Consider the following 27,979-nt stretch of genomic DNA (forward strand, 5'->3'; position numbering starts at 1 on the left):
AGTGGCTAAGCATACACAGAACAGAAAGCAGCACAACTATATTAGCTAGCTAGCAAGCAAAACAGTATACAATGCCAATGTGAATTACTTTATTGACTGAATAGAGCGAGCTACACCATGTGCTAATGTTGCGTTAGCATGTAGCCAGCCAACTAAACCATTATGCGATAAAAACCAGGACAGTGAGAAGTAACCATCTCTTTCCCAAGCAGAGTTAAACTTTTTTTTAAATTCGACACCATGTTTTTTCATGTGAACGTAGAGTTAGAATTCACTGCTGCCTCCCAAGACCCTCTCTGGTCATTAAGGACACTTAATGCATGCTAGATTTTATAAATGTGCTCTAGTCCAAAAAAAAATTAACAAATTAACTGTGTAGATTGATGTTCTTCAGAGTCTAACACCAGAAGACTAACACCAGAACCTGTGCAATATCACTGTGGTCATTGTAAAATGGCTCATTTACTCAACTTCCTGTCATCCTCCTTTCTACTACATTAGACCAATATTTTTGGTGAGTTTCTAATGAGAAGCAATATAGTACAATACAGCAACCTATAATCCTCCTACATTACTGAGATAGGGAGCCAGTTTAGAAACACTCACCAACACATCTCCAGTAAAACATCCCATGAGGAAAAAGGGGAAGCAGAGGCTGTGCCTGCCGTGATACCAACCACCACCCCCCACCCCTCCCCCAACCAGATGCATCACACAACCCCCCTCCACTCTCCTCCCAGTCCACAGCTCAACTGAGCAGAGTGCAGCTTCCTGCACCTTGAGGCAGCCCTGCCCAGGTATGGCACAGTCCATGGGCAGTCTTTGTGGAACAAGGGAGTGGGGCAAGGGAGAACCTCCTGCCCTGTGTTGTGTCCCAAATAGTTCATCCTTCTCCACCCCCAGGCCCTTTTTAACAGAGCTAAGTTTCCTTTAAACTTTTGGGGTTTGATGTTGCAGTTTATTAACCCTTAGTTCCTCCAAAAGAGCTCGTAAGCTGGCAGCCCTTAACCCAAGCCTATCACCGGGACAAGCCCTGCAGCTGTTGCCCTGCTTGGTACAAATGCATGACTGGTAGCTTCTTATTGGGGGGGGGAGAACGGGGGTTGTTTGAGCCCTACACTGAGTGTTTATGAAGCCTCCCTACCACCCACCAGCTCGTGGAGCAAAAATTGTGTTGGTTCTACAAGGAGCAAGTCCTGTAAGACAACATAAAGCACTAAAGACAGTGGCCCTTAAAGTTCCATAAGGTATAGCTCCAGTGGAACCCCTGAAATAAAACGGTAGAAAGATGGCATAAAGGGGCTTGTTGCGATTTTTCAGGGTTCTGTCAGAAGAAACTTGGGATAACCCTCATGAAATGTCTAGACTTATTTGTAGCCACTGGTCCTGAGTATAGAGCACCCTTACCCAGTTTCCTCTTTCTTTCCCCACCCCCACACACCTACACTCCCCACCTGAAGAAAGGCATGAGAAAGCAGACACTAAAATCTGAGATATAAAACAGAAAACTTGTGACCTATTATTTAAACAAAGTATGCCAGAGATATTCCATAGTTGAGGGGTCTAGAATGAGGGGCCATAGATACAAGATTAAAAGCAAAAGATATAGAACTCAGCAGGAGAAATAATGGTGTTATGAGGTTATAGAATGCACTTCCAGGGTTAATGGTTGAACCAGAAAGGGCATCAACATTCAAGATTACATTGGATAGATGAAGGAAATGGAGGATAAGGGATATGGTAAATTGAATAGAATTATTTGCTTGTGAAGGGTAAACACTGACAAGGAATGGTTCGTCAAAGGACCCAATTCCCTTCAGGAGTCTCCATGTATTTCGATATGCTATGGTAAATTGCTCAAGTGAAGCACAAAGCTTTACTCTATCTTGTCTATTTTATATCTGACATGGGAGTGTTCACTGCACAGAATATTTAAGATTTAAGATTAGAGAAGTGTTCCATTTCCCAGTTCTGAAATCTCAGACTTCATCATAAACCTTGTAATAGCTTCAATATTTCCCATCTGTGCCATTGAAAACTGAAAGAACAGATCTGTGGATAAACAGAAGTTAATTTATTTCAAAGGTCCAAAAGAATATTCTACATGTTGCCAATCTCAAACCGAACCCTCATTAGTGCAGAATAGAAGTAATGGAATTGAGAGGACACAAAAGCATTTAATGAGGCCAAACTGGAGGTTAATGATACGATTACTGCATATAAAAAAAACTTGAACAATTTCATTTTGAAGAGAACACCTATCGGAAATTAGAAGTTCTACCATCGGTTTTGTCAGCATCACCATCAGGCTTTTTGTTGTCAACGAAATGATTAACCTGATGGAAATGCATATCTATGCATCCTAGCTAATAACCTTTACATTTGTCATCTGCTTTCCTTATGTTATTGGAAAAGTCAGAACAATGATAAAATGGGGGAAATCTGGCTGCTTTAAATAATTACTGTTTTGTTAAAAGTTGGTATTCAACTCTCAAACAGAGTGGGAGCAAACAATAAAACCAAGCCATCAGAAAAATGAGAGAAGGAAACAAAAAGATGGATAGCGACAACAATGAGACAGAGTAATTAAATGTAGCAACATCCAAACTACAAATAGCAGGAACACCTTTTGTAAAAATATGAGCCATGTTCCTGATTAATTAAAAATACAGTTATCCTGTTCAAGGACACAAAATTGAACTGAATGATTTTGTTCCAAAGATTCAGATCTCTTATCGAAAGATCATGGAGGCTCATTTTCACAGGTGATGGATCACAAATTAGTTTCAATGGAGGTTGAGGGTAGTAGTAGGTCACTAGTCACAACACTGTTGAAGACATCATGCTGCTGTATACGTATGTACAGGTGTTGAAAACACTCATTAGAGGACGCTCCCACTAGCGCAATGGACAAATTCACTGCATGATTTGCAACTGAACCACGTACAACCATCATGTTCCAGGTTTCATGCCTGACCTGCGGCGAATTTGCCAATCTCAGCTCAAAGACAGGAGGCATTAGAATTTGTCACAGCTTTCCCTATTTACCAGTAAAACTTTTTGTAACCTTTAAAAACCTCAATCTCCTCCCAGCATCAGGTATGTTGCACCATTTTGATGGAATAAGAGATTTTAACATCATTTTTAATTTGAGCTTAGATTCCCTGGGTGGCTGGCAGCCCTATGTTTTGTACTGGCAGGTTCAATTCTGGACTTTCCCACCCAGCTCCCTACGTCCTCCCAGCCCATTTAGACAACACAATACAGAAGGGAAAAAGTCACTTTTCCTTCCCTGACAGTCCAAAGGATGGCTTTCACTTCCCTTTATTATAATAGTCATACCACTGTAATGAAATAAAAAAAAACTCCAAAGCAAGCCAGCTAAAAATTCACAAGACAAGAAACGTTTGTCTTGTGACTTTTTAGTTGGCTTTTTTTTTTAATAAAACAAGTGGTAACTGGATTTCCACGGAAGACAATTAACTTCATTTTGAAGGATGAAAAAACAATTAAGGTCAATGCACTGATTTGTAGATTTGAGCGCCCTTTCATGTTGATCATGTGAATTGATGTTCCCAAAAAAACAAATTCATTAATCATGTACTGTATAATCAACACTGGTCTGTGAATACATGACAGGACAGCAGTATCTCTGCTGCAGTGAATTCACTAGCGATTCGGCAGCTTCTTTTTGAACAGCGGTAGCAGTGAGAGTGCGAGCCAGGGGGCAGCTGGGAAGGTAAGTTTCACTATAAAGTACTTACCTCGTGATTCGGCGGACGCGGACACGGGGACTGCTGGGTAAGTGAACTTGTATATTCGGGCAGTGGCTAAACCCAAAACACTACACGTGTTGGGTCTCCCACCCATCCTCCTACTCTAACCAACAAGAAAAAAAGGACTCTTGTGTGGAGGGTTTGGTAAGGTAAGGTTTTCCTTTTATTTTTACTTAATCTCTGTGTCAATTTAGAGCAGAGGGGATGGAAGCTAGGGCAGTTGCATGCTCCTCTTGCAGGATGTGGGAGGTAAGGGTCACCACTTGTGTCCCTGCTGACTTCACCTGTGAGAAGTGCACCCAACTCCAGCTCCTCACAGACCGCGTTAGGGAACTGGAGCTGGAACTGGATAAACTTCGGATCATTCAGGCGGCTGAGGGGGTGATAGAGAGCAGTTATAGGGAAGTAGTGACACCTAAGTTACAGGATAAAGGTAGCTGGGTGACCGTCAGGTGAGGGAAAGGGAATAGGCGCACAGTGCAGGGATCCCCTGTGGCCGTTCCCCTCAATAATAAGTATACCGTTTTGGATACGGTTGTGGGGGGTGGGGGGGGGGGGGGGGGGAGACCTACCAGGGGAAAGCCACAGCGACCAGATCTCTGGCACTGAGCCTGGCTCTGTGGCTCAGAAGGGAAGGGCGGAGAATAGGAGAGCGATAGTGATAGGAGATTCAACGGTTAGAGGAACAGACAGGAGATTCTGTGGTCGCGAACGAGACTCCCGGATGGTATGTTGCCTCCCAGGTGCCAGGGTCAGGGATGTCTCGGATCGAGTCTACAGGATTCTTAAGGGGGAGGGGGAGCAGCCAGAAGTCGTGGTACACATCGGTACCAATGACATAGCTAGGAAAAGGGATGAGGACCTGAAAAGCGAATATAGGGAGTTAGGTTGGAAGCTAAAAGGCAGGACGAGCAGGATAGTAATCTCAGGATTGATACCGGTGCCATGTGCTAGTGAGGCGAGAAACAGAGAGCAAGTGCAGCTGAACACGTGGCTACAGAGCTGTTGTAGGAGGGAGGGCTTCAGATATATGGATCATTGGGATACCTTCTGGGGAAGATGGGACCTGTACAAGAAGGATGGGTTGCACCCGAACTGGAGGGGCACCAATATCCTGGGCGGGAGGTTTGCTAGCGCTCTTCGGGAGGGTTTAAACTAGCTTGGCAGGGGGATGGGAACTGGAGCTATGGATCAGTGGATGGGGTAGCTGTTGAACAGGCAGATACAGAGTGCAGAGAGTCTGTGAGGAAGGTTAGACAGTTGACAGGGCAAAGTTGCAGCCAGTATGATGGGTTGAAGTGTGTCTATTTTAACGCAAGAAGTGTCAGGAATAAGGGTGATAAACTTAGAGCATGGATCAGTACTTGGAGCTACGATGTTGTGGCCATTACGGAGACGTGGCTATCTCAGGGGCAGGAATGGATGTTGGATGTTCCGGGGTTTAGATGTTTCAAAAGGAATAGGGAGGGAGGTAAAAGAGGTGGGGGAGTGGCATTGCTAATCAGGGATAGTATCACAGCTGCAGAAAGGGAGGTCGTCGAGGAGGGTTTGTCAACTGAGTCAGTATGGTGGAAGCCAGAAACAGGAAAGGAGCAGTCACTTTATTGGGAGCTTTCTATAGACCCCCCAATAGCAACAGAGACACGGAGGAACAGATTGGGAGGCAGATTTTGGAAAGGTGCAGAAGTAACAGGGTTGTTGTCATGGGTGACTTCAACTTCCCTAATATTGATTGGAACCTCCTTAGTGCAAATAGTTTGGATGGAGCAGTTTTTGTCAGGTGTGTCCAGGAAGGTTTCCTGACTCAATATGTAGATAGGCCGACTAGAGGGGAGGCTATGTTGGATTTGGTGCTTGGCAACGAACCAGGCCAGGTGGCAGATCTCTCGGTGGGACAGCATTTCGGTGATAGTGATCGCAACTCCCTGACCTTTACTATAATCATGGAGAGGGACAGCAGCAGACGGGATGGGAAAATATTTAATTGGGGGAGGGGGGAAATTACAATGCTATTAGGCAGGAACTGGGGAGCATAAATTGGGAACAGATGTTCTCAGGGAAATGCACGACAGAAATGTGGAGGTTGTTTAGGGAGCACTTGCTGCGACTGCTGGATAGGTTTGTCCTGATGAGGCAAGGAAGGGATGGTAGGGTGAAGGAACCTTGGATGACAAGAGATGTGGAACAGCTAGTCAAGAGGAAGAAGGAAGCTTACTTAAGGTTGAGGAAGCAAGGATCAGACAGGGCTCTAGAGGGTTACAAGGTAGCCAGGAAGGAACTGAAGAATGGACTTAGGAGAGCTAGAAGGGGACATGAAAATGTCTTGGCGGGTAGGATTAAGGAAAATCCCAAGGCGTTCTACACTTATGTGAGGAACAAGAGGATGGCCAGAGTGAGGGTAGGGCCGATCAGGGATAGTGGAGGGAACTTGTGCCTGGAGTCGGAGGAGGTAGGGGAGGTCCTAAATGAATACTTTGCTTCAGTATTCACTGGTGAGCGGGACCTGGTCGTTTGTGAAGACAGCGTGAAACAGGCTGATATGCTCGAACAGGTTGATGTTAAGAGGGAGGATGTGCTGGCAATTTTGAAAGACATGAGGACAGATAAGTCCCCGGGGCCAGATGGGATATACCCAAGGATATTACGGGAAGCGAGGGAAGAGATTGCCGCGCCTTTGGCGATTATCTTTGCGTCCCCACTGGCCACTGGAGTAGTACCGGATGATTGGAGGGTGGCAAATGTTGTTCCCTTGTTCAAGAAAGGGAATAGGGATAACCCTGGGAATTATAGACCAGTCAGTCTTATGTCGGTAGTGGGCAAATTATTGGAGAGGATTCTGAGAGACAGGATTTATGATTATTTGGAAAAGCATAGTTTAATTAGAGACAGTCAGCATGGCTTTGTGAGGGGCAGGTCATGCCTCACAAGCCTTATTGAATTCTTTGAAGATGTGACAAAACACGTTGATTGAAGGAAGAGCAGTGGATGTGGTGTATATGGATTTTAGCAAGGTGTTTGATAAGGTTCCCCATGGTAGGCTCATTCAGAAAGTGAGGAGGCATCGGATACAGGGAGAGTTGGCTGTCTGGATACAGAATTGGCTGGCCCATAGCAGACAGAGGGTGGTAGTAGATGGAATGTATTCAGCCTGGAGCTCGGTGACCAGTGGTGTTCCGCAGGGATCTGTTCTGGGATCTCTGCTCTTGGTGATTTTTATAAATGACTTGGACGAGGAAGTGGAAGGCTAGGTTAGCAAGTTTGCTGATGACACGAAGGTTGCTGGAGTTGTGGATAGTGTGGAAGGCTGCTGTAGGTTGCAACGGGACATTGACAGGATGCAGAGCTGGGTTGAGAAGTGGCAGATGGAGTTCAACCTGGAAAAGTATGAAGTGATTCATTTTGGAAGGTCGAATTTGAATGCAGAATACAGGCTTAAAGACAGGATTCTTGGTAGTGTGGAGGAACAGAGGGATCTTGGGGTCCATGTCCATAGATCGCTCAAAGTTGCCACCCAAGTTGATAGGGTTGTTAAGAAGGCATATGGTGTGTTGGCTTTCATTAACAGGGGGATTGAGTTTAAGAGCCGCGGGGTTATGCTGCAGCTCTATAAAGCCCTGGTTAGACCACACTTGGAATATTGTGTTCAGTTCTGGTCGCCTCATTATAGGAAGGATGTGGAAGCTTTAGAGAGGGTGCAGAGGAGATTTACCAGGATGCTGCCTGGACTGGAGGGCATGTCTTACGAAGAAAGGTTGAGGGAGCTAGGGCTTTTCTCATTGGAGCGAAGAAGGATGAGAGGTGACTTGATAGAGGAGTACAAGATGATGAGAGGCATAGATAGAGTGGATAGCCAGAGACTTTTTCCCAGGGTGGAAAGGGCCATCACCAGGGGGCATAATTTTAAGGTGATTGGAGGAAGGTTTCGGGGAGATGTCAGAGGTAGGTTCTTTACACAGAGTGGTGGGTGCGTGGAATGCACTGCCAGCGGTGGTAGTAGAAGCAGAGACATTAGGGACATTTAAGTGACTCTTGGATAGGTGCATGGATGATAGTAGAATGAAGGGTATCTAGGTAGTTTGATCTTAGAGTAGGTTAAAGGTTCGGCACAACATCCCGAAGGGCCTGTACTGTGCTGTACTGTTCTATGTTCTATATGTTCTATAACCAGCTACCCAACAGAAGTGAAGAGGTGAAGCCAACATCTGCTCTACAGGCTGTAGAAACACACTCCTTATTTGATGTCTCAGTTGCAGTCAGTTACTGGAACTTTCACCCAAGAGTCAGTAGGTTGTGCGTTTAATCCCCATTCCAACACTGGAGTACACAATCTAAGATGACACTTCAGTGCAGTATTAAAGGGAACGCTGCATTGTCAGAAGTGCCATTCTTCAAAAGGAGATTCTAACCTACCTTACTAAGTGAATACACTTTTAAGTACTTTTTTGGCTAAAAAACACTTTGGGATGTCCAGAGGTCATGAAAGTAATTGCAAGTTCTTTCTTAACTAGGATACTAAGAATGTGGTCATGGCACTATTTAGAGATACGAGTTCCCTTATTAAACATGCCTCAAAAATTAAAATTTCTGCTTTATTGAACAGCAAAACATTTCCAACTGAACAGTTAATTTTTTTTTACATAAACACCTACACTGGAGTGGTCCCAGAGGCTGACAATGAAGGAACACACTCAGATGCTACATCTAAACGTTTTAGATGATTTCAGGGTCTCCCCCCTTTTCAACCCCCCCCCCCTCCCCCACACTACTCCATCAGGTGTGGAAAAGCCCCCTCCTGATAGTAGTCCCAAAGGTCCCCTTCACTCATATTAAACACGTCTTCTTGTCCTACTCCCAAATTTTGAAATATTCCAGATGAATCTTTTCCATACCATTTGCTATCTTATTTTCTGGTCCACTAATAACCACCACACTACCATTAAGTTAATCAGAAGCAAATCCTAGACTACAGACATTAATGCTTTGCAGTTTGCTTAAAATCTTCACCAGATTTTTTTTGGGTGGGGTGCAGAGAAAGGAGGAATTAAACATTGCAGCTTTAGGGAAGAAACCCCAATACATGGAGGGGAATGATTTTTAAAAAAGACTTACATTTATATAGCATCTTTCATGACCATAGGATGTTCCAAACCAGTTAGAGCCAATGAGGTACTTCTGTAGTACAGTCATTGTTATAATGTTGTAACACAGCAGTCAATTTACACACAGCAAACAGCAATGTGATAATGAACAGATAATAATGTATTTGTGATGTTGATTGAGGGAAAAATATTGGCCAGGACACAGGGGATAACACCCCTGCTATTAGTCAATTAGCACCTTGGGATCTTCTACATCCACCTGAAGAGAGCTTGGTTTAGTGTGTCATCTCAAATTGGGAGCTTCAACCCAAGATTATTATGGGGCAAATGAGAGAAGGATAGACTCCCTGTTGTGAGGTAGAGCATGGCTACCCAACCCGAACCAGATGGGACCCAACGACGCGTCGGGTTCAGATCAGGTCACTCTTCCGGGACCGGCATTCGGGCTCGGGTTGGGCTGTGTCAGACACAGTGGCAATGCTGCCTTTTGGTCAGGGAAGGAAAGAGAAGTAAGAGAAGAGTCATTCATTTCTGGTAGTTGAGTCTGGTCAGGCCGGGAGCCGTAAAAATACCAAAGGACTCATGCCCGGGTCAGGTTCAGGTTAGATGTGGTCGGGTCAGGCCCAGGTCGGGTTTAAATTGTATACCTGAGCAGGCCTTTAATGCGAGGGGTGGAGAGAGATGACCTGCCCTTGAGTCACTATCATGTACTGAGTCACTAGATAGGTCAAGGAACATGTTCCCAGCACTACTCAAAAGCAAAAAGGTGCTATCATGGAGCCAAGGCCAATACTTGAACTAATACATCATCCAAGACTGCATTAATCTGCAATCATGTAAGAATTATGGAAGTTTCAAGCTTCATTTTCTCCAGTTATGAAGTAGTCAGAATCCAGAGATCAAATAACATCCTGCCAACTCGCTTCTAGATATCTAATTGCACTGTTATAGGTTAGGCAGTTTATTAAAAGAACATACTGTGCAATGACCTGATCAGAAGCTTGCAACATCTCTTTATACTCGTGCTTCACTGATATTTAAACAAAACATTTCTTTTCGTAATGAGTAATACTTGAAATCTAGTTGCCAGATTAGCTTGTTGGGTAAGCCTCTACCTTAATTATTACCAAGTTATGCAGACTCGATGCCTATTGACACGCACCAAAGCTCATTCAAAGAATGGGCCATTTGGGTGAGGTATCACAAGACCATTAGAACTTGCAAAGTAGTACTCCAAGAGTTTGCACCTTTTGGGAGGGTTGAAACTTTTCAAGTGTCTTCACCACCAACCCCAACACCCCACCCCAATTTCCAGTTTACTCTTTCTGAAAAGGGCCAGCACAGGCTGGTACCCAATTCCATGGACACCAATGGCCCTCTAGTACCTCACTCCAGTAAGTATCCTTCACTTATGACCCTGTTATTAGCATCAGCCTTTTCTACAATGGGGTGCAACACAGCCCAGTACAACTCTAGCCTCAGTTCAAATGTTCCTCATGTATTTTCTAAGATGAACCATTAAACAGGCAACCTGGCGTAGGGACCCTGGCTGAATTGGTTTGTTCTCACTGCGGGACAGTGGAGAACCTACTATCACCACATCAAGCAAGATCAACCAATTTACCCTAGACTAGAATTGTACTTTAAACCTTCTTTGACTATGTGGCTCAGGTACACATTAGACTATGGATTCTACCAACTGAAGCATCGGGCTGGGTTGAGAAAAAGTGCTCTAATTAATACTTTGAATTGAAATCCTTCAAAATTTCAATACAGTCAATTACTTAAAGCCCAAAATTCTTCAAGGAATTTTTTCCTACACACAGAACAATTTTTCTTTGGCCTCCTTGTCTCGAGAGACAATGGGTAAGCGCCTGGAGGTGGTCAGTGGTGTGTGGAGCAGCGCCTGGAGTGGCTATAAAGGCCAATTCTAGAGTGACAGGCTCTTCCACAGGTGCTGAAGAAAAATTTGCTTGTCGGGACTGTTACACAGTTGGCTCTCTCCTTGCGCCTCTGTATTTTTTCCTGCCAACTGCTAAGTCTCTTCGACTCGCCACACTTTAGCCCCGCCTTTATGGCTGCCCGCCAGCTCTGGCGAATGCTGGCAACAATAAATGATTAAAAAAGGGAAGGATATCAGAAAAGTAAAGCTATTTTTATTTATGTGTCAAAGCACAAATATTTTTGGTTGTTTGAAATTAAATCTTACTTGGAACTTGACCCATGTCAATTAGCCGTTAAACCCATTATCTGGTTTGTTCCATGGAAAGTCTTCTGATTCAACTGAGAGAGAGGGAGTGCGCGCGTGAGCAGGAATAGGATTTTTAAATACTTTAGGAGCAGCAGACAGCAACACAAGGGTGTCCTTCAGTCACCTCAATGCCACTGTAGCACCAGTTTACAGCCCCAAGAAAATCTGGGTCTTCTGTTTTTGGATTATGGACATTTCACCACAGGAAGCTGGACCAAAAGAGCTTGTTCTCTGAGTCTCCAGTGTTGACTGTGTAACCCAGCACATCAGAAGACACCACGTCCTGAACAGTAATGCAAAAACAAAGCGCAGCATATAGAAACAAGTGAACAATTATATAGAGCAATTTCCTATTTGAATCAGATTTTTGTCACCCACCCAAAACACTAAAATTGCCCTGAAGTCACAAATCACAGCCTTCACAACAGTGACCATCTTTCCTCGACCTTGTTGCAGCTTTTGACATAGTTGACCACACCACAATCCTTCAATGCCTTTCCTCCATTTTCCAACTCAGTAGTACTGCCCTCGCCTGGTTTCACTCTTGCCTTTCCTATTGCATCTGCAGCACCTCCACCAGTGGCTTCTCTTTAAAACCCCACACCTCAACTAATTCCCCAAGAGTCAGCCCCTTCTTCCCCCGAACATGCATGCTGCCCCTTAGCAACATCTGAAGATGTGGAATTTGATCCCATATGTGCACAGATGACATACAGCTCCAATTCTTGACCCTTTTAACCCCTTCTGTTCCCATGTTGTCAAACTGTTTATGTGATGACTATGAGCCACAATTTCTTCCAGTTAAAACAAAGATTGAAAATCTCTGGCCCCCACCACAAACTCAATACTTTAGCCAACAAATCTATCCCCACCTCTGTCCACCATCCGAGACTGAAGCAGATAGTTTTCAATCTTGATGTCCTGTTTGACCATGAGCTGAGCTCCCAACCACATATCCACTCCATCGCAAAGGCTGCCTAATTCGACCTCAAACATTGCCCACTTCTGCAGAACCCCTCAAACATGCCTTGATCCCCTCCAGATTTAAATAGTCCAATGGTTTCCTGGCTAACCTCCCATCTTTCACCCTCCATAATTCTCAGCTCAAAATGCTGCTGACTGTATTCTGTCCCATTCCAGGTTTAAAAATGCACAAGTATAAAATGCTTAAAAAGCACGCAGAATCCAACCCAATAAATATCAAACTCTGGAACAGGTCAACAGGGTCCTAGCTCCAGTACATATGACAAATCAAGAAATAAGCTCACTTCTATCATTTTTCCCCCGTGCATCACAGTCTCAATCTTGGTTGACGTGCCAACAGGAGCAACAGAAACCTGCCTGCCAACCGTTTTAGTCAAGGAATTATTACCTGGGACAGATAACAGCCAATTAAAATTCTATATGGCTGTAAAATTCTTTAATAGAGAAACATTCAGGATCTCCCTTCCCACCTCTGCAAAGCATCACAAAACATTGTTGAGAGTTAGAAACACTTTATAAAATGCTACAGTAACTTGCACTTATATAAAAAGTAACCTTTATTCCAAAAATACATAAAATTGGATCCCCATTATGTTGAAAATTAACATTTTGACATGGAGACCCATCAGGAATGGAATTCACAACAGATTTAAAACCTCACGCAGCAAAAAAAAAAAAGACCTTTAAACAGCACCTTTCAAAAACTCAGTGCCCCAAAGTGTTTTACAGCCGATGAAGTAGTCTGGAAGTGTAGTTACTGTTGTAATGTAGGAAACGCAGCAGCCAATTTGCACACAGCAAGCTCCCACAAATAGCAATGAAATAATGACCAGATCGTGATGCTGATTGCGATATAACTATTGGTCAGGACAGCAGGGATAACTCCCCTACTTGTCTTCAAAAATACTGCCTTTGGATCTTTTATGTCCACTTGAGTGGGCAGTCAGGGCCTCAGTTTGATGGTTCATTCAAAAGACAACACCTCGGGCATTTCAGCATTCCATCAGTACTGCACTGGAGTGTCAGCTGAGAATTTTTGTGCTACAAATGATACAAGACACATTAAAACGTTGATCTATTCTAAACTTAGATTGGTAAAGTGACACACAAACTTAAAAGACCATTATTAAACGGAGTTTAAAACCCCTCTCCGTTCTGTTGGTACACACCTTCCTCACTGGAGCTCATTCTATAATATGTGCGAACTTCCCGAGTTCACCCCCACCCCCACGAAAACACCTTTTGTACTCTAAACCTGAGATTGGCAGCAACAAAATAACCCCACCCCACAGCGGGGAACCTTTATTGATTGGGTTGTAAGGTGAAGCGTCTCAATCCATAATACTAAAGGACTCAGGGAAAGTACCGACATATTCCACATTATAGTATTACCAAGCTATATCTTTATTTTCCGGCTCGACAAAAGACATTTCATTAAAAAAAAAGTCCACAGGACATTTGTGCAGTCAATTCCCCATCACTCACCTATTTTACCCAAACTAGCCACTAAGATCCACAGCGTTATGACATAAGGGGCTTGGACATGCTCCCAACGAAAGGAGACGATATGGAAGCCAGACTGGTGGTGGCCCGTCTCGTTCCCTCCGTGAGACTCATCGTGCTCGGTGTAACTGTTGTGATCCGCTTCTTCCATCGAGCTGAGAGTCCCCGGGCAGCAGAGCAACAGACCAAAAACTGCCAGCAAGCCGCAACTAGCCGCGCACTCACAGCTATCTCTCCCCATCTTTTCTTGCTTCTCTGTGTGTGCCTGTCTCTGACCAAATCTTGAGTGGAACCGGTTCCAAGTATTTAAACCACCCCTCCCATCCACTCTATTTATAAACTCGGCCAATTAAATGTGTGGACTGAGTCAATTTGCAAGTTTGCTGGAACACCGGAAAGGAGGGGGTTTGCATTTTCACATTTGGTCATTTATATCAAACTTTTTTTTATAGATTGAATTACAAACATTAAGCAATTCGTTTCACAAGCTGTCAGCAACGTGTGCATCCTGCCTACTTGTCTATATTCCGCTCCTGCTCCAATCTTTCATCGCATTTCGAATACTTCTAACTTAACTTCATTGAGAAGAGTTCTGCCAAACGTCCAACTCCAAGCGTGCCACAGTTTTGATAGAACAGCTCTCAACTCCAACATTAGAGCACAAAATAGTAATGGTGTACCAAAAATGTTTTTGCTGTGTATTGCAAATGTACATTGCATATAAAATGGAATGGCAAGAGTTGTGAGGCACTTCATGTTCTGTATGGAAGGAATCTAATTTCTATTGTACTTTCTGAAATGTGAAATTTGAACTGTTCTGTTATGTATTTTTTGCAATTTTTTATGAATAAAGTATATTTTTGGAAAAATTAAGGATCTGTATTACACTTTATGTAATGTCAAATCTGAGCTGTTATATATTTTTACATTTCTTTATGAATAAAGTATACTTTTGGAAAATGCTTAATATATTAAGGATTTTTTTTCAAAGTTCTGAGGAAGGAGGTACTTCAAATTATGAAAAAAGTGACTCGTCACTGTGAAGATATTTGGATAAGGAAAAAAAAGCTAAAAAGCTCAATTACAAAAGGAACAGAGGAAAAAAAAACCCAAAAAAGATTGTTTGACGCAACAACCTTTCTCTATTGAGTAACTGAGCTGTGCAAACCTGGGTGAATACTGGTTTGATCACTAGTCTGTGCTGCTATTGTACCTGTCTCAGCCACAAATTCTGGAATTTCCTCTTGAAACCTCTCCACCCCACAAGCTCTCTCTCCCTCTTTAAGATCCTCCTTAAAGCCAACCTCTGACACCAGAAATTTACCTAATTGTCAGCCCTGCAAATAAGCCATTCATGACCTGCTTTATGCACATGTGTGCAGACAACTGGGAGATTCTGGATATGTCTCCGACAGTGCCCTGGAAAGATCCACAGATGAAAAAGTTGAGGGTCGTGGTCACTTTCACAGCCACTGGTAATTCGTGGCCACCAGGAAGCAGGTCTTCCTGTAGGAGGCTTCAGATATCTGTCCCCAATTGGTGTGACAACCTCAACCTGTGGAAAGAGGATGATGATGAATGTGATGAAGATTGACCAAGAGCCATGATAAAAGATTGATCATCACTTTATCTCAATCTTGCGGCCAACAACTCCGAGACTGACACTCCACATACTTTAGAGGCTAAGATAGAGGAGGGATCGGTGCACGGTGAGTCACCTAACACAAGTTTCCAGGGTAGGAAGAAAGGACACCACAGATGCCAATGTGGTGGACAGTGAGTTCACATACCAGTTCTCCTGCAGAGGACTCAGATGCAGACTTTGATAGGCCAGGTTACTGAAGATGGCAATGGACATGCACTAAGAAATCCTTGATACACTGGGAGGCCTACTGCAGTGCTTGCACACAATGTTGCTGAATATGGAGAATTTAGCGCAGAGGTTTGCACAGAACATGAATCCCACTCTTTCCACTTTAATCAGCACAGCATTTCCACCCACCCATCTTGTGATAAATCTGACAGCTTTCATCGCAGTGCAAAATGCTGCAACGAATGCTCTGAGTGGCTCAAGGTCATCCTCCAAGGCCATCAGCAATCTCTTCATCAGAAGTTCTGCAGCCTTCCACCTCCCTAGCTCCAGCTGCTCAGGAAATGCCTTGGAGGAGCATTGGGATTGGCAACACGAAAGACAGGCACTAAGGATGATTAATTTAATTTTGTGTACAGAATTACATTTTTGAGGTGATAAATTTTGTTTTGGATTTGCGTTTGGTGTTGGTTTTTATGTTGCAGTCAAGCAAGGAAAAAAATCATCGTGATTGTAAGCAAAAAGTAAGGAGAGTGGGACTGCTGGTGAATGAAGTATAGTGAGGTCAGTGAAAGCGCTCCTTAATCAGCTGGTCTCGTAAAGTCCTGGCAGAAGGATGCTGGCAAATCTGCCATCTCTTTTTCTTTTAGTTTTAGAGATACAGCACTGAAACAGGCCCTTCGGCCCACCGAGTCTGTGCCGACCATCAACCACCCATATATACTAATCCTACACTAATCCCATATTCCTACCACATCCCCACCTGTCCCTATATTTCCCTACCACCTGCCTATACTAGGGGCAATTTATAATGGCCAATTTACCTACCAACCTGCAAGTCTTTTGGCTTGTGGGAGGAAACCGGAGCACCCGGAGAAAACCCACACAGACACAGGGAGAACTTGCAAACTCCACACAGGCAGTACCCATAATTGAACCCGGGTCACTGGAGCTGTGAGGCTGCAGTGCTAACCACTGCGTCACTGTGCCGTCTCTTCCTCTTCCTCCTCTAGTTCATGCTTCTCCTCTTCCTTGATCATCATCCTTAATTTGTCAGTTTGCAGGTGGTGGTGAGGGTTTTCCCCCTTGTGATGGAGAAGTTGGGGATTCCCAAATCTGGATACTCATTCAGCAGTGTACTGTAGGTTTTCTCCTGAAGCATTGTTTGATGAAGTCAATTGTTTGCTTCTATTGTGCAGCTGTACGCAGACTCTCAACAAAAGTCATAGCAGGGGGTAACCCTGACGTACAATTGGCAGCCTTTAACTTGAAGGCTTAGTTGGAATAAAGGCAGCACAGAGGACTGACGCAGAAGAGTCATGACTGCTGCCAAGACAAACCTGCATGCACAGACGTGCCTGTGGTTGAACATTGAGGGACTGAAATCCCTCACTCTTGAGAAATATTGCAGCGTTCTCACGGGGATCATGCAAGGCAGTCATTGGAACTTTTAAAATGTTCTTTCATGGGATGTAGACATTGCTAGCAGGCCAACGTTTGTTCTCCATCCCCTGGCATAAGGCATTAGAGATATGAGTTCAAATCCTTCCATGCCAGCTGGAGGAACTTAAATTCAATTCAATTAAATAAATAAATCAGGAATTAAAAAGCCAGTCTCAGTAATGGTGACCATGAAACCACCTGCTCGTTGTAAAAAGAAACATCTGGTTCACAAATGTCATTCAGGGAAAGAAATCTACTGTCCTTTCTTGGTATGGCCTACATATTGAGAGAGTAGTTAGCAAAGCATATGGGATCTTAGGCTTCATAGATGGAGGTATTGAGTACAAAAGCATGGAAGTTATGCTGGACCTTTATAAAACTCTGGTTAGGCCACAACTAGAGTACTGCATCCAGGTCTGGTCAGCACACTTTAGGGAGGGTGCAGAGGCAATTTACCAGAATGGTTCCAGGGCTGAGGGCTTTTAGCTACAAATTAGGTTGGAGAAGCTGTGGAGTTGTTCTCCTTGGAGCAAAGGAAATTGAGCATAGATTGGATAAAGCTGTACAAGATTAGAACAGGTTTAGGTAAGGTAGACAAAGAAAAGCTGTTTCCATTAGCTGATGTTAGAAGGACTAGGGGACACAGTTTTAAGATTTTGGGCAAGAGATGCAGGGGGAATGTGAGGAAGAACTTTTTTACGCAGTGAGTGGTAATGACTTGGAACTCGCTGCATAGAATGGTGTTGGAAGCGGATGAATGATTTCAAAAGGAAAATGGATGGGCATTTGAGGGAAATAAACTTGCAGGGCTACGGGGATAGAGCGGGGGAATGAGACTGATTGGATTGCTCTGCAGAGAGCCGGCGTGGTCTTGTTGGACTGAAAGGCCTCCTTCTGTGACATATTGTCTCAATGACACCCCTGTTCTGTGGGGTCAAGGAAGCTGTGCATCTCTCTGTAAACTCTGATGTAGGTAGTGCCTCCTGCAACCTCAGCCCTCTCCTATCGGCCTTTCCCCCGATCCCACCATAGCATATCATCGCTGCAGTGGATGGTGATGGTCTTCCGCTTTTGACGTGCTGTCAAACACATCCAACGCACCTCCTCTCCTGATCTTCCCGTTTTGAAAGCCTCCAAAGTTGAAAGAAAGCTGTACTCACACATGAACTCTCTGCTAAATATTTGCCAGAAAGAACCGAGACACCAGTTGCTATAAATTAGCTTTTATTCATGTGGAACATGACAAGTTTAATACCCACCTGAACTATGGCTCAGACTCACATCTTTTGCTGGTTAATTTCCTGAGCCCCAGGAAACCCATGGTGCAAATTTGGAGCTGAGTTAAAATCAATTTGAATGGACCTTATTAACATCGATGTTAATAGCACCAATAAATACCCACCTGCCTGCAGTAATTAAAACCTTGAGTTAGGTGAGTACATTCCATGCTGGCATCCAAATGTACCTCCGTAAATGGTTGCTGAACCCGGTTGCATTCCCAGTATAAAAATTAAACATTTTACCCCATACCCACCCCACCCCCGACTCCACCTGCTCCCAAGCCACCAGTTGTTGGAAGTTAAAACTGCACCGTCCCCCAACCCCTCCATCCTGCCCGTTGCATTTCTGACAGTGCAGCACTCCCTCAGTCCTGCACTGGAATGTTTGCCTAGATCATGTGCTCAAATCCTGATGTATGGCTTGAACTTATAACCTCTGTCCATGCAGCGATGGGCATAGGAGATATGTGGGACCATGTGGTGGGGGTGGCCTTTCATTGGTGGAACCCGCCGTCATTGGCCCTAGCACCATGATCGCTATTCTGTGCCCGCAGCTTCAAGGATCATCAGCCTTCCTTTCATGCAAGTATCTTCAGATTAACCTAAATTATTGCTTTTACTTAATTCAAAATGTCTTTGCCTCCCTTATTTTGTGAAAGTCATCACCAACTTCACATCATTTATTTTCCCTGCAGCAAAAGTGAGTCAGACGTCAATTAGCAGGCAGAGGCTAGTCTTACGGTTCAGTGATGCCTCCCTGCAGATTGTCCTCCAGGTCGACAGGAAAATGTGGGAGGTCTTCTTCCTTGAAGATGGAATCCAAAGACCCTTCTGCCTGACCAAGGTGGCCTGGATGGAGATAGCAGAGGAGGTCTCAAACCATGGGGTGACAAGCAGAAACTGGGTTCTGTGTTACAAGTGCATCAATGACTTGCTCAGATCATTGAGGGTAAGTGGTCTTGGTGAAGAAGCTCCATTGTTTTTCTCCCTGGATCCATCTCTTTAAGCCTTGGTGCCACTCACTAAATGATTGTGCGCCAATATGAAGATTGGCACTGTTTATGTGCTTGGATGTGTCATACGAAAGCCATTGCAGAATGAGTGATGTATGCAATGGTCGTGGTGCATCTGTGGTGCACCATCTGTTGCAGGATAAATGCAGTCACAAGCAGCACGAGTGTGCTAAAATGGAAGGAGGAGTCCCTGACATCAGGGTGCTGACTACGGCTGAGGAGGAGGCGTCAGAGATCGCAAGAGAGGAGGGAGGCAGGGTGATCGGAAATGGTAAACATAACATAGAAACATAGAAAATAGGAGCAGGAGTAGGCCATTCGGCCCTTCGAGCCTGCTCCGCCATTCATTATGATCATGGCTGATCATCCAACTCAGTAACCTGTTCCCCCTTTTGCCCCATACCCTTTGATCCCTTTCGCCCCAAGAGCTATATCTAACTCCTTCTTGAAAACATACAATGTTTTGGCCTCAACTGCTTTTTGTGGTAGCGAATTCCACAAGCTCACCACTCTCTGGGTGAAGAAATTTCTCCTCATCTCAGTCCTGAAAGGTTTACCCCATATCCTTAGACTATGACCCCTGGTTCTGGCCACCCCCACCATCAGGAACATCCTTCCTGCATCTACCCTGTCAAGTCCTGTTAGAATTTTATAGGTTTCTATGACATCCTCCCTCACTCTTCTGAACTCCAGCAAATATAATCCTAACCGACTCAATCTCTCCTTATACGTCAGTCCCGCCATCTGGTAAACCTTCGCTGCACTCCCTCTATAGCAACAGCATCCTTCTTCAGATAAGGAAACCAAAACTGCACACAATATTCCAGATGTCGCCTCACCAAGGCCCTGTATAATTGCAGTAAGACATCCCTGCTCCTGTACTCAAATCCTCTCTCTATGAAGGCCAACATACCATTTGCCTTTTTTACCGCCTGTTGGACCAGCAAGCTTACTTTCAGAGACTGGTGTACAAGAACACCCAGGTCTGGCTGCATATTCCCCTCTCTCCGTTTATAGCCGTTCAGATAATAATCTGCCTTCCTGTTTTTGCTACCAAAGTGGATAATCTCACATTTATCCACATTATACTGCAACTGCCATGCATTTGCCCACTCACACAACTTGTCCAAATCACCCTGAAGCCTCTTTGCATCCTCCTCACAACTCACCCTCCCATCCAGTTTTGTGTCATCTGCAAACTTGAAGATATTACATTTAGTTCCGTCATCTAAATCATGAATATATATTGTGAATAGCTGGGGTCCTAGCACCGATCCCTGCGGTACCCCACTAGTCACTGCCTGCCATTCAGAAAAGGACCCATTTATCCGTATTCTTTGTTTCCTCTTTGTCAACCAATTTTCTATCCATCGCAACACACTACCCCCAATCCCATGCGCTTTAATTTTACATGCTAATCTCTTATGTGGGACTTTGTCGAAAGCCTTCTGGAAGTCCAAATAAACCACATCCACTGGCTCCCCCTCATCAACTCTACTAGTTACATCCTCGAAGAATTCTAGTAGATTTGTCAAGCATGATTTCCCTTTTGTAAATCCATGCTGACTCTGCCCGATTCTACCACTGTTCTCGAAGTGCTGTGCTATAAAATCTTTGATAATGGACTCTAGAATTTTCCCCACTACCAATGTCAGGCTGACTGGTCTATAATTCCCAGCTTTCTCTCTACATCCGTTTTTAAACAGTGGGTTACATTAGCTACCCTCCAATCTGTAGGAACTGTTCCAGAGTCTATAGAATCTTGGAAGATGGCCACCGATGCATCCACTATTTCTAGGGCCACTTCCTTAAGTACTCTGGGATGCATACCATCAGGCCCTGGGGATTTATTGGCCTTCAATCCCATCAATTTCCCCAGCACCATTTCTCTACTAATACTGATTTCCTTCAGTTCCTCTCTCTCACTAAGCCCTGTGTTCCCCAACATTTCTGGTATGATATTTGTGTCCTCCTTTGTGAAGACAGAACCAAAGTATGCATTTAGTTGGTCAGCCATTTCTTTGTTTCCCATAATAAATTCCCCTGATTCTGACTGTAAGGGACCGATATTTGTCTTCACCAATCTTTTTCTCTTCACATACCTATAGAAACTTTTACAGTCAGTTTTTATGTTCCCCGCAAGCTTGCTCTTGTACACTATTTTCCCCTTCTTAATCAATCCCTTGGTCCTCCTTCGCTGAATTCTAAACAGCTCCCAATCCTCAGGTCTGTTGTTTTTTTCTGGCAAATTTATATGCCTCTTCCTTGGATCTAATGCCATCTCTAATTTCCCTTGTAAGCTATGGTTTGGCTACCTTTCCCATTTTACTTTTGCGCCAGAAAGGGTTAAACAATTGTTGCAGTTCATCCATGCGCTCTTTAAATGTTTGCCATTGTCTATCCACTGTTATCTCTTTAAGTAACGTTTCTCAATCCGTCATAGCCAACTCGCGCCTCATACCTTCATAGTTTCCTTTACTAAGATTCAGGACCCTAGTCTCAGAATCAACTACGTTACTCTCCATCTTGATGAAGAATTTTATCATATTATGGTCGTTCATCCCCAAGGGGTCTCGCACCACTAGACTGTCAATTATTCCTCTCTCATTACGCAATACCCAGTCTAGGATGGCCTGTTCTCTAGTTGGTTCCTCAACGTATTGGTCCAGAAAACCATCCCGTATACACTCCAAGAATTCCTCCTCTACGGTATTGTGACTAATTTGATTTGCCCAATCCATATGCCGATTAAATTCACCCATAGTTACAGATGTTCCTTTTTCGCATGCGTCTCTAATTTCCCATTTAATGCCATTGCCAACATTACCACTACAGCTTGGGGGTCTATATACAACCCTCACTAACATTTTTTACCCCTTAGTGTTTCTCAGCTCTACCCATACAGATTCCACATCGTCAGAGCTAATATCTTTCCTCACTATTGCGTTTTTTAGTTTTAGAGATACAGCACTGAAACAGGCCCTTCGGCCCACCGAGTCTGTGCCGACCATCAATCACCCATTTATGCTAATCCTACACTAATCCAATATTCCTACCACATCCCCACCTGTCCCTATATTTCCCTACCACCTACCTATACTAGGGGCAATTTATAATGGCCAATTTACCTACCAACCTGCAAGTCTTTTGGCTTGTGGGAGGAAACTGGAGCACCCGGAGAAAACCCACGCAGACACAGGAAGAACTTGCAAACTCCACACAGGCAGTACCCAGAATTGAACCCGGGTCGCTGGAGCTGTGAGGCTGCGGTGCTAACCACTGCGCCACTGTGCCGCCCAAATTAACTAGTCTTACGGTTCAGTGATGCCTCCCTGCAGATTGTCCTCCAGGCCTCTTGAACCAGCAATGCAACTCCACAGGCTTTTGATTTTTGTCTGTCCTTCCTAAATACTGAATACCCCTGAATGTTCATTTCCCATCTCTGGTCACCTGGCAGCCATGTCTCCGTAATCCCGACTATATCATACCCGTTTACATCTATTTGCGTGATTAATTCATCCACTTTATTGCGAATGCTCCGTGCATTAAGGCACAAAGCCTTAAGGCTTGTGTTTTTAACATTACTGGTCCCCTTCCCACTATTTTTCACTGTGGCCTTGTTTGATTCTGGCCCTTGATTTCTCTGCCTATCACTTTTCTTATTTCCCTTACTGTCTTTTGTTCTTGTCTTTGATCCCCAAGGTCCCACAAGTTGTAAGGATGAAGTGTCATCTCCACTCTTGCAGCCATATGTGGACACTAAAGGAAATTGTGTGAACTCTTGTGCATCAGCTGCTTAAAGTGCCTCTGTTTGTGTCACCATTGCACGTGCCAACACTCGAGTCGTGGAATGCCATCTGGCCCAAGACTCCTCCTCTGGGGAGGAAGAAAAAAACAATTCCCCAGAGGGTGCACCGTCACCTGCCTCTTCTTCCACCTCTGCCAGTGCAGCTACATCCACATGGTCCGCTGGGGGGTTTAGATTAGAATCTGGGTCACAAGTTGGTGGTCACGACACAGACAGGTCCCAGCAGCTGAGGGAGCATGTGCCAGCTGGGTCTCCTGACAACTGGAGGACTGCTGCAGACCAGACCCCTGCTCAGGACCATGTTCATGATGATCCTCTATTTGTAGCTACCAGAAGTCTGCTGGATGTGAAGTAAATCCATGTGAAAAATATGTCAGAGATGCCTGAGGTCATGCGTGCCATGGAGGAGTCCATGCAAGCCATGCTGTCTGCCATGTCCAGGAATAAGAGTGTATGGCTTCCTCAGTCGAGAGTATGGTGAGCTCCATGGCAAGTCTGGTTGAGCACTCGAGCCATATGCAATCTGACCTGCACTCCATCGCTGTAGCCATGGGTTCTATGCAGCAGAGTCTAAGCGAGAGGGACATGAGAAACCTCAACCTCCTTACAGGTGCTCCTTCCTCTCAGGAGACAGGCAGGTGCCACTGTGCACCCAGATGGAGGAGGAGCACATGTCAGCTGCCCTGGGACCTTCCTCTCAGGACACCCCCAGGGTAAGCGTCATCTTGTCCTCCCCCACCGACATTGACCCACTTACCTCCAGGAGGCGAGCACCCATGGGGGATACTCAAGCACCATTCCTGCAGACCCCCAGCAGAATGGAGCCATCAAGGCCCAGTTCCTCCAGAGGACGCACCCCATAGTCATCCACAGTAACAGCGCAGCACACTTAGCAGACCACCCCCATTTCAGCTGCTAATTTTAGTTTAGAGATACAGCACTGAAACAGGCCCTTCGGCCGTCAACCACCCATTTATACTAATCCTACACTAATCCCATATTCCTACCACATCCCCACCTGTCCCTATATTTCCCTACTACCTACCTATACTAGGGGCAATTTGTAATGGCCAATTTACCTACCAACCTGCAAGTCTTTGGCATGTGGGAGGAAACCGGAGCACCCGGAGGAAACCCACGCAGACACAGGGACAACTTGCAAACTCCACACAGGCAGTACCCAGAATTGAACCTGGGTCGCTGGAGGTGTGAGGCTGCGGTGCTAACCACTGCGCCACTGTGCCACCCATGTCATGCTAATGTTGGGGTTGCACCTAGATGTAGCGACAGGAAAAGAAAACTGAAACAGTCTTGAGCATGAAGGTGGCACAGGTGATGTACATATTGTGATAATCATAAAGATTTTTCAATAGATCTAAACTTCATTCAAAATTTAATCCCATCTCGTTAATCCTTTGCTTGGTTCCAGATGGAAACTAAGATGTTCTTTGGAGGCCGATGGCAGAACCCATTGCAAAGCATCTCAGAAAATGTCTATTTTCCATTTCTCATTGAATTTTGAGCCTTCACTCTTCAATGATGACTGTTTTCCTATTGATGATTAATCACTTTTTCCACTACTGTCATGCCTTACTTTTGTGTTTCTGCAGTCATAAGTTAATGCTGCTTGTATTATCATAACCTATAGATAATTTCAACTGCCAATCACATGAACGTGCAGCAATGCTTTGTTAAGATTGCAGAGATGAATAAAACCTCATGCAAAAGTGAATTTCTGTGGGGATATGTTATGTTTCTCCTCCCAACATTCCTTCATGATGTGGATTATTGTTGACTGAAACATGCATCAGTAAGGTTCTCCCTGATGTCCATTGCATGTCTCTTCATGGTGCTCGTATCGATGACAGCATGGTTGGCATTGTTGTCCTCCTCCTCCTCACCCTCTTCATCATCATCCTCATCTGAGGAGGACTGGTGTTCCCCCTGTTCCTCCGCCTGCAGAATGTTGCCACATCTAATTGCAGGGTTGTGCACGGCACAGCAGACAACGATAATTCTTGACACCCTCTGTGTACTGAAGAGCCCCTGCAGACTGTTCAAGGCAGCGGAATCGCATTTTCAACATGCCAATGGTGTGTTCAATGATGGCTCTGGTGGATGCATGAGCAGCATTGTACCTCTATTCAGCAGCACTTTGGGGATGATACACTGGTGTCATCAGCCATGTACAAAGGGGATAACCCTTGTCACCCAGGATCCAGCCGTCCACTTCGTCTAGTTCCTTGAAAACTCCTGGCAGTTGGGAGTTCCTCTAAATGTATGAGTCATATCAGCTCCCTGGGAAATGTGCACAAACATGCATGATTCTTCTCCTGTGGGTGCAAACCAGTTGAATGTTTAAAGAGTGGAAGCCTTTGTGATTCACAAAGACAACAGGCTGGTCCTAGGGAGCTCTAATGGCCACGTGAGTACAGTCGATCACACCTTGCACTCTAGGAAACCTAGCGATGGCTCGTAGGCCACAGACCTTGCTGCCTGGCTGTCCTCATCTACAGGTAAGTAGATGAAATCATTGGCAGATTGCAAAATGGCATTGGTCACCTCTTTGATGCACCTATGGGTCGCAGGCTCTGATATGCCATATATGTCACCCATAGATTCCTGGACCCAAATGGCTGCAGGTCATGCCACAGGATCCTACAAATTTCTGTGACCATTTCACCTGACATCCTTATGCATCTCTGGCATTGCCTCTCTGACATTTATAGATAATTATTTGTCTTTGTCCTGATGATGTGCCAGTGCCAGTCTACAATAAGGCCATTCCTCGATGCCATCATTTGGAGCATCCTTGTCTTCTTTTTCGGTCTGTTGCTGGCACTCAGGCATCATAATTTGAGGGAAAAGATCCCTCCTTAGTCACTCCCTTTGCTTTTAACCTGTGGTACTAGACAGATTGGCGTATGAGACCCATGTCGCTGCAGTTTTTCTGAAAAATAAATAAGCAGAGTATGGCAATTCAGCCCTCTGTTGCCAGTGAGCAGAGACATCGAGGCAATGAGAAGGTCCCTTATATCTACCTTGGAAGCGCAGCCAGGTGAAGGACTATCATTTGTCTCCTCCCACTCTCCTTGTTATCCTTAAGTGTCCAGGTGGTTGCATTTTCTTTCGAGAAAATGGGTGCGCGTGAAATTCAGGGCAATTCTCCCTACCTTCCAACCTCCTCCTGCAACATTCCAGCTTGAACCTATCACCCTTGACCCTCCCAATGTTGCCAAAAGGGATGATGGTGTAAGGCAAAAAGGGGGTGTTAATGGGGCAAGTAAAGTAACAAATTATGGGTCCAGAGGAGGTAAATACAAATAAAAGAATCGTTACCAACAGCTTCTGTCCAAAAAAGGCAGCAGTGGGTATGATCTGAAATTATTCAACTCAATGTTGAGTCCGAAGGCTGTAAAGTGCCTCATCAAAAAATGAGGTGTTGTTGCTCAAGCTTTTGGTAAGCTTCATTAGAATAGTATAGGAGGCGAGGTCAGAATGGAAGTGGGGCAGAGAAGTAAAATGACAAGCAATCAGAAGCTCAGGTTCACTCTTGCAGACTCAACAGAGGTGTTCCACAAAGTTATGATGCAATCTGCTTTTGCTGTCCCCAATGTAGCGAAGATTGCATTGTGAGCAGTGAATACAGAATATAAATTGAAAGAAGTACAAGTGATCACTTTGTAGAACACCTCCATTCAGTCTGCAAGCATGACCCTGTGTTTCAGGTTGCTGGTCTGTGTTGAGCTTATTAATTTTAAAGTGCTTTCACAATTCCAAAAGTTTTACCTGTTTTAGAACAGTGACCTCTCAGTCATTACTGTTACTTATTTACTGAATCTGTATTGATGCCCGGCTTCAATGTACACCAGGAACTGATGGGTCAAGTTTAAAGCTTATAACGTTTAAGCTTGAGTGCCTTTGTGCAGAACTAGATGCAAAGGCGAACCTCTCCAGTATTACAGTGAATCCTCATCATGGTTGAACCAAGATACTGAGTGTCAGGAGTCTATTCAACCATGAAGGTATCACAGCCCAGCCAAATCCTGTCATCACCTGATCACTATCATCTGACCCCTATAGAACAGTACACATCAAAGGGTGTCACAGGATGGTGATCGACAGCAGGAATGCTGGCAGATTTTAGTTGCCCCTCCCTAGCCCAAAGGCACTCATTTCAGCATCCCAGAGCCTGCTAGAGCAGAAGCCAGCTAACAGTATAGATAAGGTAGGTGTTGAATCTGGGCCTTTATCTAATCCTTCGCGTTCAGTATATTTACTCATAAAACCGTCAGAAAAGTTTGGAGAAATAATATGAATACTTCTTTGTTACAAAATTACTGTTGGATTTCAAATCTGTTAAAAAGACACATCACAGTTCCTCTAATTAGTAAAGGACTGTATTCAGCGAAATAACTGCATCAAATGAACCCTGTGTTGATTCCAGACTTTGTGCTGAATCAGCTGATCTCAGTCTGGAGGAGCTGGGAATAATACAATTGGCTTTTACTGCATCTCAATTATAGAGAGGATAATTAGCTCAGGTTCTGTTGCCTGATGGCTATTTCCGAGATTGTGCTGAAGAGATGGGTAATGGGTGAGAACAGGACTTTTTTTTTTCCAAAATATACTTTATTCATAAAATTCTGTAAAAAAAAAATACAAAACAGTTCCAAACAGCACCAAGTCAACAATACAAAGAGTACAAAGGAGATCAGTTTCCTTCAATACAGGAGTGAGTTGTCTCACAACCCTTCCATTTCATTTTACTTGCCATGTACATTTTGCAGCAAACTAATATTTTCTGGATACAGTTCAAGGGGTTTTCTATGGATCCAGCCCCTCAGTTCACCTTGGTGGGAGGGCCTTACACAGTGGTCTTTCCCCATTGAGCCCTTGCTGCGGCTGCCCCAAGCTTTAGTGGGTGAGAACAGGACTGAGCTTAAGTGCAGTACTGTCCCTCTCTCCACCACTATCAAAAAATAATGTTGACACTCATTGTCATGTTTCCA

The 27,979-nt window shown here is 44.4% G+C and overlaps 2 protein-coding genes across 4 annotated transcripts in view; one reads left to right on the top strand and one right to left on the bottom strand.

Moving 5' to 3' along the window:
• Positions 1-13,881, bottom strand: part of LOC137382908 (sodium/hydrogen exchanger 3) — a 147,549-nt gene extending 133,668 nt beyond the window's left edge. Inside the window, exon 1 of the mRNA XM_068055494.1 lies at positions 13,596-13,881. Coding sequence (XP_067911595.1) covers positions 13,596-13,854 — 259 coding nt within the window. The 5' untranslated portion in view covers positions 13,855-13,881. The remainder of the gene's footprint in view (positions 1-13,595) is intronic.
• The window catches only part of cep72 (centrosomal protein 72), a 234,410-nt gene that overhangs the window by 36,469 nt on the left and 169,962 nt on the right, over positions 1-27,979 (top strand). Inside the window, exon 4 of one of the 3 annotated variants that reach the window (XR_010977308.1) lies at positions 14,066-14,517. The exons of the other annotated variants lie outside the window; for them this stretch is intronic. The gene's annotated coding sequence lies outside the window, so the exon portion shown is untranslated. Of the gene's footprint in view, positions 1-14,065; positions 14,518-27,979 lie in introns of those variants that run through there. 3 annotated transcript variants of the gene reach the window in all.

The sequence above is a fragment of the Heterodontus francisci genome, chromosome 2 (genome assembly GCF_036365525.1).
Source record: "Heterodontus francisci isolate sHetFra1 chromosome 2, sHetFra1.hap1, whole genome shotgun sequence".
Lineage (NCBI taxonomy): Eukaryota > Metazoa > Chordata > Chondrichthyes > Heterodontiformes > Heterodontidae > Heterodontus > Heterodontus francisci.